We start from the raw sequence: 13,945 nt of genomic DNA, 5'->3' as shown, positions 1-13,945 counted from the left end.
TATATATATATATATATATATATAATATTACTATATCTTTCAACAGATACCTCCTTATCAATATTGCAAATATATTGTAGGGCTGTGCAAAGTATATACACAATGAGATTTTTGATCAATAATCACATTTGGGGATTTAATGACTGTTAATAAAGACAAATAATGGAACAGCAAGTCTCAGAAAATGACATCACTTAAACCATAAAAAGACAACACTTACATTATGATATCCAATATCTAAGATGATTTCCAGTCTCAATATAGTCACAATATTGATATAATATTGATATATTAACCAGCCTTAGGGTCAAGTGGTTCATCTTTTCTTCTTCAATAACCTCGTTTTGATATTTGGTGTATTGTAGCTTTCACATGTTGCAAACAATGAAGCAATTCTGGTGCAGAAACATTTGCAACTGAGTCATCCTACCACTTGAACTTGAACGTCGCAATATGCTGTCAGAAATATGAGAGTAATTCATACCATGAATAATGAGTATAATGTGCATAAAGTCGAGTGTCGAGTATCCGTGGGTTGGGTGTGAAGGGCCAGCCTCTTTTATCGGTTGTTAGAACATTTTTAATGCACAATACAGATATTTTGTTTTGATATTTAAAACTGAAAAAAGGTGGGAGCTGAATAGAGCTGCTAATATCTTTGTTTGATGACATAATTGAGTTGGTGGCTCTATTATAAGATGTAATGATTTAGTCTAAGCTTCATCACATGGTTTATCTCATCGATGAGCAAACTTCTTTTGGGTGAAATGAGCAGGACAAGACAATGAGTCGTATAAAACAGACGCAGTCTCTATTCCTCAAGCGTCGCCTGCAGCCGGTTTCTGCTGCTGCTTACGTTCTCACCACCGCCACTGTTCTGTAGCTAGATGCAGTTTTAATGACACTCGTGACTGTATTTGTTCCTGCAACATCTTGCCCTTCGGAAACATATTAATGTGCCCCCTGAAGTAAGAAGTAATGGTTTAGCACCAGAGCCAGTCATGGTTCGGTTGAATTGTTATTCAGCTTCTCCATGCAGAAAACAATAAATAGGCTCAATTTTATGGATGTGGCTGGATTTTTAATAGAGATAGTCGTCAGCTGAAGAGATCGCATTAGGATGTGCTGTGTGTGTCTGTGTTTGTGACTCCTGCACCTCCTCACATAGACGTTTAAATCACAGGTCAGATATCAAATTGTGTTGAAAAGAAAAACTGCATTGTTTTAAGAACTGAAATTGTAGCCTATTTTCTCAGTGTTGCACTCAAATGCCAACAACAAATTAACCTTGGCTATAGCAGCCCTTACCCACCTCCATAAACAACGTAAAACAGACAGAAATGTTATGAAAGTGACCACCTCTGTACAAACGATATGCAAATGGAACCAGAGTCTGCATCTGCATCCTCTGAAACATTCAGCAGCACTGCAGGGAGCAGTAACTAAGGAGGAGCTGAAATCCACACTGAAATATAAAGCTGAGGCTGAATCGCAGACCAGCAAAAAGGAGAAAGAGAAAGGAGGAAAAGAGAAATTCAAGAGAGAAAGAAAGATGCCTGGAAGCAAAGACAGACAAATGAGGAGTGTTGCTCTCCTAAGCCTTTGGAAGGCAATAAACATTAGTTCTTTGGAGATAGTAACATAGTGACAAACTCCTTTAGGAAATGACTTGTAAGGCGACACATTAGAGTGCAGCTGGCATGATTTACATTCATACTGAAGCCGTCGTTTTGATGGCAGTCATTCTGTTTTACCTGAAGTAATGATCTGCCCCGTGTTGTTCATGTAAAAGCAATTGAAAAAGTTATTTGATCATTTGTGAGTAATGTTTATGCAATGAGCCCCTGTTGGAGGCTCGCCAAGGGTCACTTGTTTATTTCAATTAGTCACTTCTAATAAATGAAGAGAAAGAACACTATTCTCATTTTTGAAGGGTGTTTTAGATACGAAGTGATGTATTCATGTTAAGTTGATTGAAAGACAAGAGCACCATTTGCCTGCTTTAGTACCAGATCTTAAAACCATGCAGCGTATTAATTGCAATGAATGATAGTGAATAGATGTGCAGCAGTGTGACCTCTTCCTAACCTCACAGCTTTTTGTGCAAAACAAATACGAGTTTCTGGGTGAAATATTCAAGACAATCCACAGGAGGGTTTGTTTCGTCAACCCGTGAAGGCAGGCCGCCATGGGACCTCATTAGGGGAAAGGTTTTGTTTTTTTGTTTTGCTTTTCCTCCTTGAATGTTTCCATCAAGAGGAAAGTCACATATTGACATCCGTCTTCGTTTAATGTAGCATCTCTATTTTAGGGTTGTGAGGTGTTTTGACATCATACAGTAGAACGCGCCTTATTTCCATAATAATAATAAAAGATACACATTGTGCTAAGAATATGCTCAAAAGGGCCTAGTTCATGTATATATATATATATATATATATATATATATATATATATATATATATATATATATATATATATATATATATATATAAATAAATAAATGGCATTCTTCCCAAGCTCGAGAAACTAAACTAATAAATACTGACGGACAAACACGTTCAAACTAGAACATGCAAACAAACGCCACAAGGAAACACAGAATCACTGAAATACCCATGAGGTCAGAGGTCAGGTAAGGCTGAGGTCTAACAGACAAGTTAATGCACAACATCCTACGCTTTTACTGCCTGTCTACACATCCACACATCATGCTGACCCATCACATAATCACACTGATCACTCTCAATCTCCTGATGCCGCTTGTTCTCAGACACTCCATTTCCCTTTCGACAGTATTCTCTCTCACCCCGTTACTGTATCTGCCCGTCTCTCTTTTGTGAGTGGACAAAGAAAAAAAGACTGACGGGGGATTGAACTGAACAAAAACACAGCAGACAGCTGAGGGAAACATGTAGACGGACAAAAGAGAGACTCGGGGCAAAGATAGTGAGAGACGAGGAGCGTCATCAGTGATCCATATCCATATCAGCACAGATCTAATACATGCCCTAGCTGATGGCAGGCTGAACCAATCAGAGCATGACACACGTTCACAGAGTGTCGGTATCCCATGGCTACAATCTCCCAGACCCCCTCTGGGGCGTACAGAGGATGGTAAACAAAATGGATGGACTGCACAAAGGCTCACACAACACAGCAGAGTAGTCCTCGTGTATTTCTTCCATCCCTGCAAATTACCACAGAAGGATACCATACAACTACCACAGAGAGAGAGAGAGAGAGAGAGAGAGAGAGAGAGAGAGAGAGAGAGAGAGAGAGAGGGAGAGAGAGGTCCACATACACAGCAAGAGGCAGAGAAAGGACAGAGACCGTCTGGCAACAGGTACACAGAGGGCATCTGGAGTGCTGAGCTGAGTTAACTAAGTGGGTTTGAGGAGAGCCAGAAAATAAGGAGGGGTTTTTTGCGGGAAAGTAATTGGGATGAGCAAAGGTCAAAAGGGGAACAAAAGACTTGTCGTTGTTGGAGTAAGTTGACAGGAGAGTAGGAAGAGGGTGGAATGAGGTCATACAGGTGTAGAGGATTAAGATGGGGGGAATTGCAGCTATCTGACAGAGGAGGAAGGAATAAGTCGAAAGGCTAAATGGGCTTTGGACAGGGAAAATGTGAGACATTTGAAGTGTTCGCCAGGGATGATGACATTGAAATAGCTGTGAGGAGATGGATGAGAAATTATATGAAATGTGTGAATAGTTCTGTTTCCATTGGTATTAGAATTTACAGTAATAGTATATATCTCATATATGGGGAAACTGCGTATCCTACCAGAGCTGAGAGGCAATGATTATAGATTATAATAGTTAAATGACATTTCAGGCCTGGGTGGTTTGATGTCACCTGTGTTATTTTGAAGATACATTTCTGATGGCTGATCACTGTCAGTGTCAACTTCTTGCTGACAACACAAAAGCTATTTTCTTCAAAATGTTTGATATCAAGAATATTTTAAGGATTATAACGTTAATGCACTGACTGCACAGCACTTGCTGTTTCTATCCAACAGTCAGGCTAATTTTGGGGGGAACTTCTGAACTGTCACAAAACGTTATGTGAACTTCCAGAAAAGAGAGTTTATGAAGGGGTAGAAGTAGAGCATAAAAGGTTATAGCTACAACTAGGTGGCCATGAAAGCTTACAACACAGCAGTTGTGTGAAGAATATAGGTGTTGCTGAAAGAGGTTTACTAGAGACGATACAAGTTATGAGGCGGGCGGTAAGTGGGTTAAGAGGTGAAAGAAAGGGGGAAATGACGGTTAGGGTGAGGCGGAAGAGACGTAAAAGGGAGGAGGAGATGTGAGAGGGTTATTTAAGATGACAAGGTTAAAAGCAGGGTCACTAAGGTTACTGCAGACAGGAGTGCAGAGATGAAACAAGAGAGGAGGAGAGGATAAGGAGGAGAATGAGATGGGTGAGTGCAGGCACAGATTAATTATAGAAGTAGATCCACTGGGACATACACAGGAGAATATAAGAGAGGAGAGAGGTCGGGATTTGAAAACATAAGTGGAGAGGAACGGGTGAGGACACTTGAAAGACTGACTAGCATCATCCAGTATTAAATGAATATATTACATTAAAAAATACATAGTTTGGAAACTGCCATACAATTATAGTGGTGGAGAGGCAGTGACTGAATCGGGAGAGTGTGATGGTGAGTCAGACAAAAATGGATCACAATAACAATAAGAGGAGAGAGGAGGAGAGTAGAGAAGGGTAAGTCTGGATGAGACTGGGGAAGTCAGGGTGTTGTGTTGACGTGTGATGGGGTCCTCCAGAGGGTTTCGGGGTTGCACAGAATTCCTAATGAGGAACAAACTGCAAACAAGAGCCTGAACTACTCACGGGAAAAGTGCAAACCTCCCATTGAAGACTGTTCTTTATCCTCTCTTCATCCTCCCATCTCCAGAGGGAGCGCACATTCACACACAGAGACTCTCTATTATAAGCAACAGGCATTATTTAATACATAAAGAAATTATAAGACACACGCTACGTGTTTAAACTAGGGAAAATACACAGGTACACACACGGAGAGACACATTACCCGACCCAACCTGACCATACGAGACAATGCGAACGCATGGGGCCAGTGGTCCATTCAATAATGGCTCAAATTGGAGGAAATGGCTTCTGAAATTACATTTTCAGAGGTTCTCATTTTAAGTGCACGGCTGGGGACTCGCGTTCATTTCCTGCGGGACGCGGTGAAGCGTCACATCAATCAAACGTCACATAGCTTCATCTTTGCAGCCATTCACAGGCTGTAATGAGCCTGACGGGATTGATCTGATGAGAAAATATTTTTGTCTTCCACCGAGGCTGTCAAGCACCTAATGTGATATATCTGATTTGCGGGTTTACAAGAGCCTTTGTAAATGTACGAGAGCCCTGAAGTAAACGGTGCACAACCTTTCAGAAACCAAATAAAGGCATTCAGGTTTCAAGCTTTAAATGCCATTCTCACATGAATGGAACCAGCAGAAGGATGAGCTTGACTCCTCCGCTGTTAACATTTCAATCCACACATAGTGATGAGTATAATAGGAGTGCAAGGCCACAGTGCAGACGGTAATGTATGGCTATTCAGGCCCGACATTTGAAGTGTATCTTGCTTTTGCACACATTAGCCATCGCTGATGCACAAACATAAACACTGTGCATTTAAACGTGCTGCATGCAAAACAGTATTCATTTGTTTCTGTGAATAAATAACATCTCCCATGGCGGAGGGGCCCACCCAAGCCATGGGAGACTGTCACACTGCTGCCATCTAGTGTTCAATCCTGATAAAACAACACAAAAGGGCTTCTTTGGGGAGATTAAATCCAGATTTTCTTTGCAGTTAGAACTTTTTAAATTTGTTTTTATGAAGTGTAAATCGGATGGTATGCATTTATAGACCATTGTAAGACATGTTCAATCAATAACTATTGTGCCTCTTACATATTGTGCACCATTGTCACTGCCTATATCCAACATTTGGCTATCAAGGATCCACCAAAACAGAGACACACAGAGAACAGACGGCAGACTGTGGGACATAAACTCAAGGTCTACACAGTGTTTTATCTGGTGAACGTGGAAACTCCAACTCACGGACAGCAGCTGTTTCACTGAAGGACAGATTTAAGATGAAAGAAAGTGTTGCCGGCTAATGATTGCGTAAAAATAACAAGATCGAAATCATCTCACAAACCAAGCTTTTAACGTGACATTGACATCCAGCATATAGTGGATGAGCCAGATTCATTGTTTGACTTCTAGTCAGGGAATATGCTATATTTTAAAGCAGCTGTGTAACGTCATGTCTGACAGTCATCTGAGCAAAAGACAGCTATAATACCCGAGGAAAGGATTAATTTGTGTCGCTACCACCCAGGGGGTTCCAAAATATGTGATATCATGAGATAATTCACAGCTCTGCAACGACATTGTTTGTCTGAATCACAAATGTATTCACCCATTTATTTTTCTCATTTCACAGGGTATTTATGCCGTCTGATGAATTTAATTATAGTGAAAAATAGCTTGCAGTAATACAAAAGGCTTCCAATATATGAGACATCGACAGAGATAGAAGAGGTCAGTGCTGCTGACTCATGATGCAGAGAGAAGCTGGCTGGCTTCACTGCACAAAATATTATTAGCAAAAACAAGATTATCTATAGGGAAATTATGTGTTTCTGCTTCATCTTTGTTGGGTCTATTGAGTGTTATAAAATGCCTCACCTTTAACTTACATGCAATATTGATAAATGTTTTTCAATAATGGAACTGTTATTTTTCCAATAACAATTTAGGTATGAAATACATTGCAATTTATACAGCTTGCGGGGTAATTATTGTATATCACACATCAATACGTGGCAGTGCAAAATCAGCATCTTCTGAGCTTTCAGACTTTCAAAATCGCAACGTACTGATGTCAACTACACATATCAAATTAATTGCCCACCTATTGTTTTACAATAAGGCAACATTTTCTGAACTACAAAAGTGCTCTTTTAGCCCGTAACAATATATTACATATATTATTTTATACTGTATTCCTGACAGCCTACAGAAAATAGAGAGAGTAAGAGGAGGTTTACAAAGCTATAATATGAGCCAAAAGCCAGAATTAAACAAACAGGTTTATCCACCTTAGAACCAATTTCAGTCAAGTCAATTATATTTATATAGCCCGATATCACAAATTACTCTGTCCTTAGACCCTTCAATCAACTTCTACTTTCACACTGAATCTATATTATTCCAGATTTATTTCAATGATAATGTAATTTTTTTTACAGTACCTGCCTTACGTCCTATAATAAATAGTGAATCATGGTGTTCAATGGCTGTTGTTGCCATGCTACACATACAGAATAACAGCATGCTATTACAAGTAGTAAGTGGAGGTTGAGAACATGGACTATAGCGATATAAGAGGTGGAGATGTGCATGAGTGTGAGAGGGTCATATCTTGTCGATTGGCATAATGCTGTATTTGACCCAGACTATTTCATAATGAGTCTCGCTTTCTCGACTCTGAATCGGCTGTGCTTGGTTCTGGGTCACGGCTGAGTGAGTTCAGGCTGGAGTTCAATCTGTGCTGAAGCAATTCGGATAGTTTTAAACCATGCAGAGACACACTGTTATCTCTGTGGCCCAGAAAGACCACTGATATCTCTATTTCCTCTGAGTGCACAGTGCACACACACGCACACATAAACACACACACACAAAACCACACACACACACGCTTTATCATTCACACTCACATACAAATATAGACAGCTCACGGACTTTCACAGAAGCACATACACACACAGAAACCAACTGCATGTGAATGAGACATGCTGACACTCACAAAGCACTCACAAAGAGCAAATAAATGCTGTTAAATATGCACACTGTGGCATCATGAGGTAGAATACAAACTCACAGAAATCCATATTCTATAGACACACAACGCCAAACAAACACTAATGCATGCATTCGGCACACACTGAGCTATTGTCTTCACAATGTGTCAGAGCCTGGAACACCAAACGGTCTGAACTCTCTCAGCAGCCTCTGATGAAAAACCACTGAGTTTCCTTTCATGAAAATAAGCCTCATCTACAGCGTCACTCTGTGTTTTGGTCACGGACTCAGCAGTGCCCTACTGTGGACATCCAGGCGTACTGCAACATGAAGGTAGGCTACTATATGACTGCGGGGTATGGATTTCTGTTACATAAAGATGTATGTGCAAACAACGTATATGCACATTGTTAGTACTGCTGCTCCTATATATTTGTATAATATTTAATGATCTCTAGTCTGCTTATTTCTACAAAGAAAATGCCACAATTAAAAACCATACAATATGTGTCACTATAAACTACTTGATTTGGTTTTGAATCAAATAGCTGTAATGTACTGTTCGTTGAGAATATTATGGGTACAGTCCTGCACATGGCTCATGATAGCCTTAATCTTTTTCAGTGAAACCGTGATGTCATATTGAGATTTGCAGTGTAGATATTTTTTTATAGGTCAGTTCACAACAGCAACGCAGACATAGCTGCGATGTGAACACATGTAACCAGGAAACTATAAGAGGAAGTGGTAAGATATACTGTGATCACTTCATGAAGTATTCATCGACGACTAAACTCTCGTTTATTCATTTAGCCTATACTGTAAAATGTCACTACATTTAAATTTGAACAAATTATTTATGATAGAAGCCTGTATTTGTTTCACATTTAGTCGCCCATGTCTGAGTAATTGGTGATCATTCTGATGACAGATGATGCATTAGTTTACTACATGTTTTAACGATGTTGGTGTATCATAACAGCAGAGAAATCTGCTGTAATCATAATGAATTACTCGTAATTAAACAGCGTATGGACGCCACAGAGGGGAAGGGAGTTCAATCAGTAACCGCGAGTAAGAGCTCAAACGTCCCGTCTACACCGCAGCTGCACAGCTACACCGCCTCCTCCATCAGTTTCTCTCTTATGCTGCCTTCACGTGCGATTGGAAATGTGAGAACATTGTTATGACGGCGCAAATGACGCAGAGCACCAAGTGCATGTATGCAGGGCCGGCTCGAGCCATTTTGCTGCCCTAAGCGAAATGATGATTGGGTCAAATGATATACAAGATATAAACATACAACTAGTTCTCAAACGAACCCATAGATTAAAATGATGCTCTTTTTAAATGAATAGATTTGATCTGATATGCTGACTAAATCCATCATGTCCACCTCAGACTGGGCTCGGGGGGGATTTATAGGTGCTGCATGATCAAAGTAGCAGCAGTATGGTGTGCTTTTTGTTCCTTCACCCTCAAGCATATCCAAGCATACATACAAATATAGTTATCATTTAGTCAAGATACACACCACAGATCAGGGAATAAACACATGAGTGAAAAAAAAGATAAAGAATCTACGTTTAAAATGATTATTGATGAGGATAAGTTATTCTAGCTTTGATGTGTATCAACTTGAATAAGATGGTTGCACTCTAATATTAATTATGTGTCTGACCATATTGACATTAGTAATATAAATACAGCTGTAGCATATAATTGACAGGACTCACCTGCCTGCTGCAGGCTGTGTATCACTGGACGTAGCTGGAGAGCTGGATGTTGTGGTGCTGGATGTTTCTTGACCTGCAGCTGTATTCAAACACACTACACGTTACATCACTGCATTAATGCCTTTGTGTCATTCTACTTCATATAAAAGTAGCACCGCACAAATATACTTTATTCAATTTGACTTAGACTTACATTTATTTGTAATAAGGTGTAACTGTGACATTCAATCATAATGACAATATAGCAGTGTATTACACAGAGACCAAAAATAATTGGCATCAACTGGTAGCCTACCCATCATTCCCCACGTTCAGCAGTTTATTCCACATCATGTTGTCAACTTGTGACAGTTCAAGGGACACAATGTGTTCATTATTGTTTGAAGCATATGTATTGTTGATAATGTTGTTACTGTAACCATAATTAATACAATATGCATGTTTCACTTTATTGCACCAGAGAATGTGTGTTTTTATGTTGTCACCATAAGAGGGCGCCCCCTGACATTCTGCACCCTAGCCGGCGGCCTAGATGCCTATGCCAATAACCATAACCGGTCCTGCATGTATGACTGTGATGGCTGCACCTTCTCAACTGATTTAAAAGTGTCAGACACTCCTGCGGGTGGTTACAGTCAGTACTTTATCTTCTCCTCATTGAGTTTGTTGACCTTTTGACCTCATTCACATTGCACCTCCATCAGCAAACATATAAATGATGACGTAGCTTTTGCTGTTCCGTCAATTTGAGTAAACCCTGTGGAGTCTTTGGCAATTAAAATGATATGGGGCTTTGTATCTATGAAGACACACTTACAGGTTATACAGCTTTCTGTAGATTGGCAGTTGCTAAAGGTCACATTCCAACAAGTATGGCAACATGCCCACAAAATAAAACAAAACACTTCCTCCTAGTAAAAGCATGGATCTAGACAATGCACATTATGTTCCATGGAGAAGGAAACGCACCAAACACAAGGATGCACACAACGCACGTTGGTGAATAATTAAATTGTATTTATATAGCCCAATATCCACACACAGCAGTAAAAGCATACTATAAACAACATATTTAATTGGGTTCACAAACTGCATTGACAAAAACCGGTATTTCCGGGGAGCACGTGAACGCAGCAGAGGAGATGGTTGCAGCCGCAGCTCGCTGCACTCTGCTGGAACAAACAATGTGTAGGAAGGGGGAAGCTGAACCTCTCCAGACGCAGTGACTGATCATGGCCAGTCGGTGTCGAGACGGTCCTCGCGGCCGTTCAGGAGACCCCACCGGCGGCTTGAAAACAGCGCGAATGCCCCGCCAACAAGACCCGTCCGGCGAGACGGAGGACGCGGCGCAGTCGCTACGGGAGCTGCCGCGATGGATGCGGCTTTACTTCTACGGGATGCACGGCGTGACGCTGGATGTCCTGCTCTCATCGGTGCAGGGGGTGTTCGCCCACCGAGACCCCAAACTGGTGGGCTTCTCCTCTCCGTATCTGTGCATCATGCATTCCCTGACCCACTTCGCGCTGGAGAAGGTCTACTCGCAGAAGAGGTGTTTCCGAGGTCGGCCTGTGGTCTTTCACCTGGTTTTCTACCCTTCTGTCTACATCGGGCTGCAGATCCTGATCGGGAACATCAGCACTTTGACCGAGCAGGTGAGGCTGGTGTCGGGCACGCAGCTGGTAGTGCACTACATCCTGGCTCTCTATTTCGCCCAGGTGTTTCACAGAGGGCTGTCGAGGCTGCAGTATCAGCCCTCCTGCCCCCCAGACCCCCCAAGCGAACCCGTCCCGGAGGACAGCGGTCATGATCGGGCGCCTCTTCACGGTCTCCCCGGATTTGTGCGTTTCTTATTCTTTGGGATGCAGGGCTTATTGGACGAGGTGATGTTCACCTCTGTTTTCAACCTCGTGGAGAAGACTGACCGCAGCCTCAGCGGCCACACGTCCCTGTGGTCCTTCCTCATGTACGGGAGCTGCAGCTTCGTGGTGGAGAAGCTCTACCTTCACCTGCACTTCAGGAGAGGCTGGGGGACGTGGCGGAGGCTCCCCCTCTACGTCTGCTTCATCTACACCTGGGAGTTCACCTGGGGTCTGGTCCTGAGGCAGTTTGGCGCCTGCTCCTGGGACTACTCCCATTACCCTCACAACTTCATGGGGCTCATCACCCTCCTCTACTTGCCGGGCTGGGTCTGCCTCAGTCTGTACCAGGACGTTCTGTCTAATGTCCTGCTGAGAATCAAGTGCACCAAAGATGTAAACGGTTTGGGTGGGGAGAGCGGGGAGGTCAATGGGCAGTTGGAGTCAAAGAAAAAAACACTTTAAACTTTCTGCTTTTTTAGTTTTTAACTTCCAGGGGAAGTCGGGCTCACAGTAGACTACTGAAGTAGTTTTCATAGATTAATCAAATGTATTTGATGGAAGAATACATAATGCTGATATTCATCAAGGGGTAAAATCGTATAGTGTGGGACCAATTTAGCCTTAATAGGTCTGCAGTTCTGCATTTGTCCACATCATAATATATATTGACTCTTTGGACTTTTGGTCTGAAATGTTGAGATGTTGAATATAGGATTCAACATTTTGGGCAGTTAATATTTATTTATTTATTTTTATCGAGACACCAGTATGCAGATGAGACATTTTCCAGATAACTCAGTTAACACCACATAACCTATACTGCCATTTTATCTCTGATGTACAACATAGTAGTCATATTTTTCAAGTCTACATGACTTCAGAAGTGTGAGCATTTTTAATGAGAGCAGTGGCAGACTTGCAACATTACATGCATTGTGAAAGATCTACTTTGAGTTGGATCGATTGTGTAATTTACATATGCATCAGCATGCTTTAACTGTAGCTCATATCTGCATGCTTAAGTCCAAATAAAATAGCGTATGCGAGGTTTATGGATAACATGCATTTTCAAGACAAGGAAGACATAAAAAAGAACTGGACATTTAACATAATGTTAATTAACATTTTTGAAACAAATTTCTAATCTTCCCTCATTTTGTAAATATGACCTACTATTGCATGGCACCTATTAGAGTAGAGATACACCCAGCAATATATGTAGCAAGACCTGTAGCTGAATGGATACGTGGAGCAGAGTGAGATTTTACTGTGAATCTTTTATGAACCAAGCGTTACTTTGCTGGAGTGCCTTCCTGTGCAAACTGAGTCGACCAGACTTTAAAAAAAAAAACAAGGGGCTCCTATTTTTATATTAGAAGCACAGCAGTGTTTTGAAAATTATTACTATAAACTTATTTTAACCTTAACCTTAATTTTAACCTTCACCTGATGATGGTCTCGGTCAGAGAAGTCACATTTATTCCATTATCAGAACTGTGGTTCCACCAAAATTTAACTGCAGCTCATCAAATTGACATATTTCTATATCCATCCAATTTAAATCCATCAGTTTTAGTTGACGTGAATATAGTAGATATAGTTTTTAGTTTAATATTCCCTTAGAGCATATGATGACGCCAAAATGTCTTTACAGTGGTCTTATGCCTTATTAATAAACTACTCTAAGTACCTTTGCACTGTGACTAAACACATGGTGGTAAATATTACTCAATACAAGTCACTTCATCAGTTAACCATCCTATGAAGTTTGCATTGCCAGCAAATGAAACGGTTTCTCTCCCACAGTAGCATTTTAACTTGGAACTGGAATCAATTGTTTCTTAGCACAACTCACAACTAAATGTATAAATTCATTTTATTCTGATTCTGTTGCAACACCATTGTTTGCACATCATTAACTAGGCTCAACCAGAATCATTCACTTTGGATTCTGAAAATAAAAAAGCAGATTTCCTTCTTGTCTGTTGGTGATTTATCAAGGAATCTAATTGCATTTTCTCCGCACAGATAATTGGCACAAACATTAGTATATCATTTATGTATCAGCAAAGAGAGGTGTCAGAAATGATTTGCAAACCATGTCGGCCAGATACGTCTAGCTGTTTACAGCACTAGTTAGCCCTACCTGTGGCTGGAGGGTATGTTTTTGGTTGTTTTGTTTTTTTGTCCAAATTGGCAGCTATAGAGGTTCTTTAAAGTTGAGCTGAAACGGCATTTCGATTCCATATTGTGACCTAATTTCTTATTGGTTGAAATCGGTTGGTTTTCATTTCAGCTCAACTTTAACATTTGCATTCACGTAACCACAGAGTGAATTACTTTGTACATCTTTAAGATTTTCCACTGTCAATCTCTTTTTTTAAAATCGCATTTTACTTTGTGCTGTTTTATTCATTTACTTTAACTTGACTATGTACTGTATGACTTTACAACTTAATTAAATCTGACATTTTCCTGTG

General features: G+C 40.7%; 1 protein-coding gene across 1 annotated transcript; it reads left to right on the top strand.

The window, feature by feature from the left end:
* The first annotated feature begins 10,638 nt into the window (after positions 1 to 10,638).
* On the top strand, positions 10,639 to 13,945 carry tmem229a (transmembrane protein 229A). The gene has a single exon (XM_084038582.1). It carries the CDS (start codon positions 10,839 to 10,841, stop codon positions 11,925 to 11,927), a length of 1,089 nt encoding a protein of 362 aa, XP_083894708.1. The 5' UTR covers positions 10,639 to 10,838; the 3' UTR covers positions 11,928 to 13,945.

Source organism: Eutrigla gurnardus (assembly GCF_963514095.1).
Source record: "Eutrigla gurnardus genome assembly, chromosome: 21".
Lineage (NCBI taxonomy): Eukaryota > Metazoa > Chordata > Actinopteri > Perciformes > Triglidae > Eutrigla > Eutrigla gurnardus.
The sequence above is the reverse complement of the archived record's forward strand: the minus strand, read 5'-3'. Positions and strand labels throughout refer to the sequence as shown.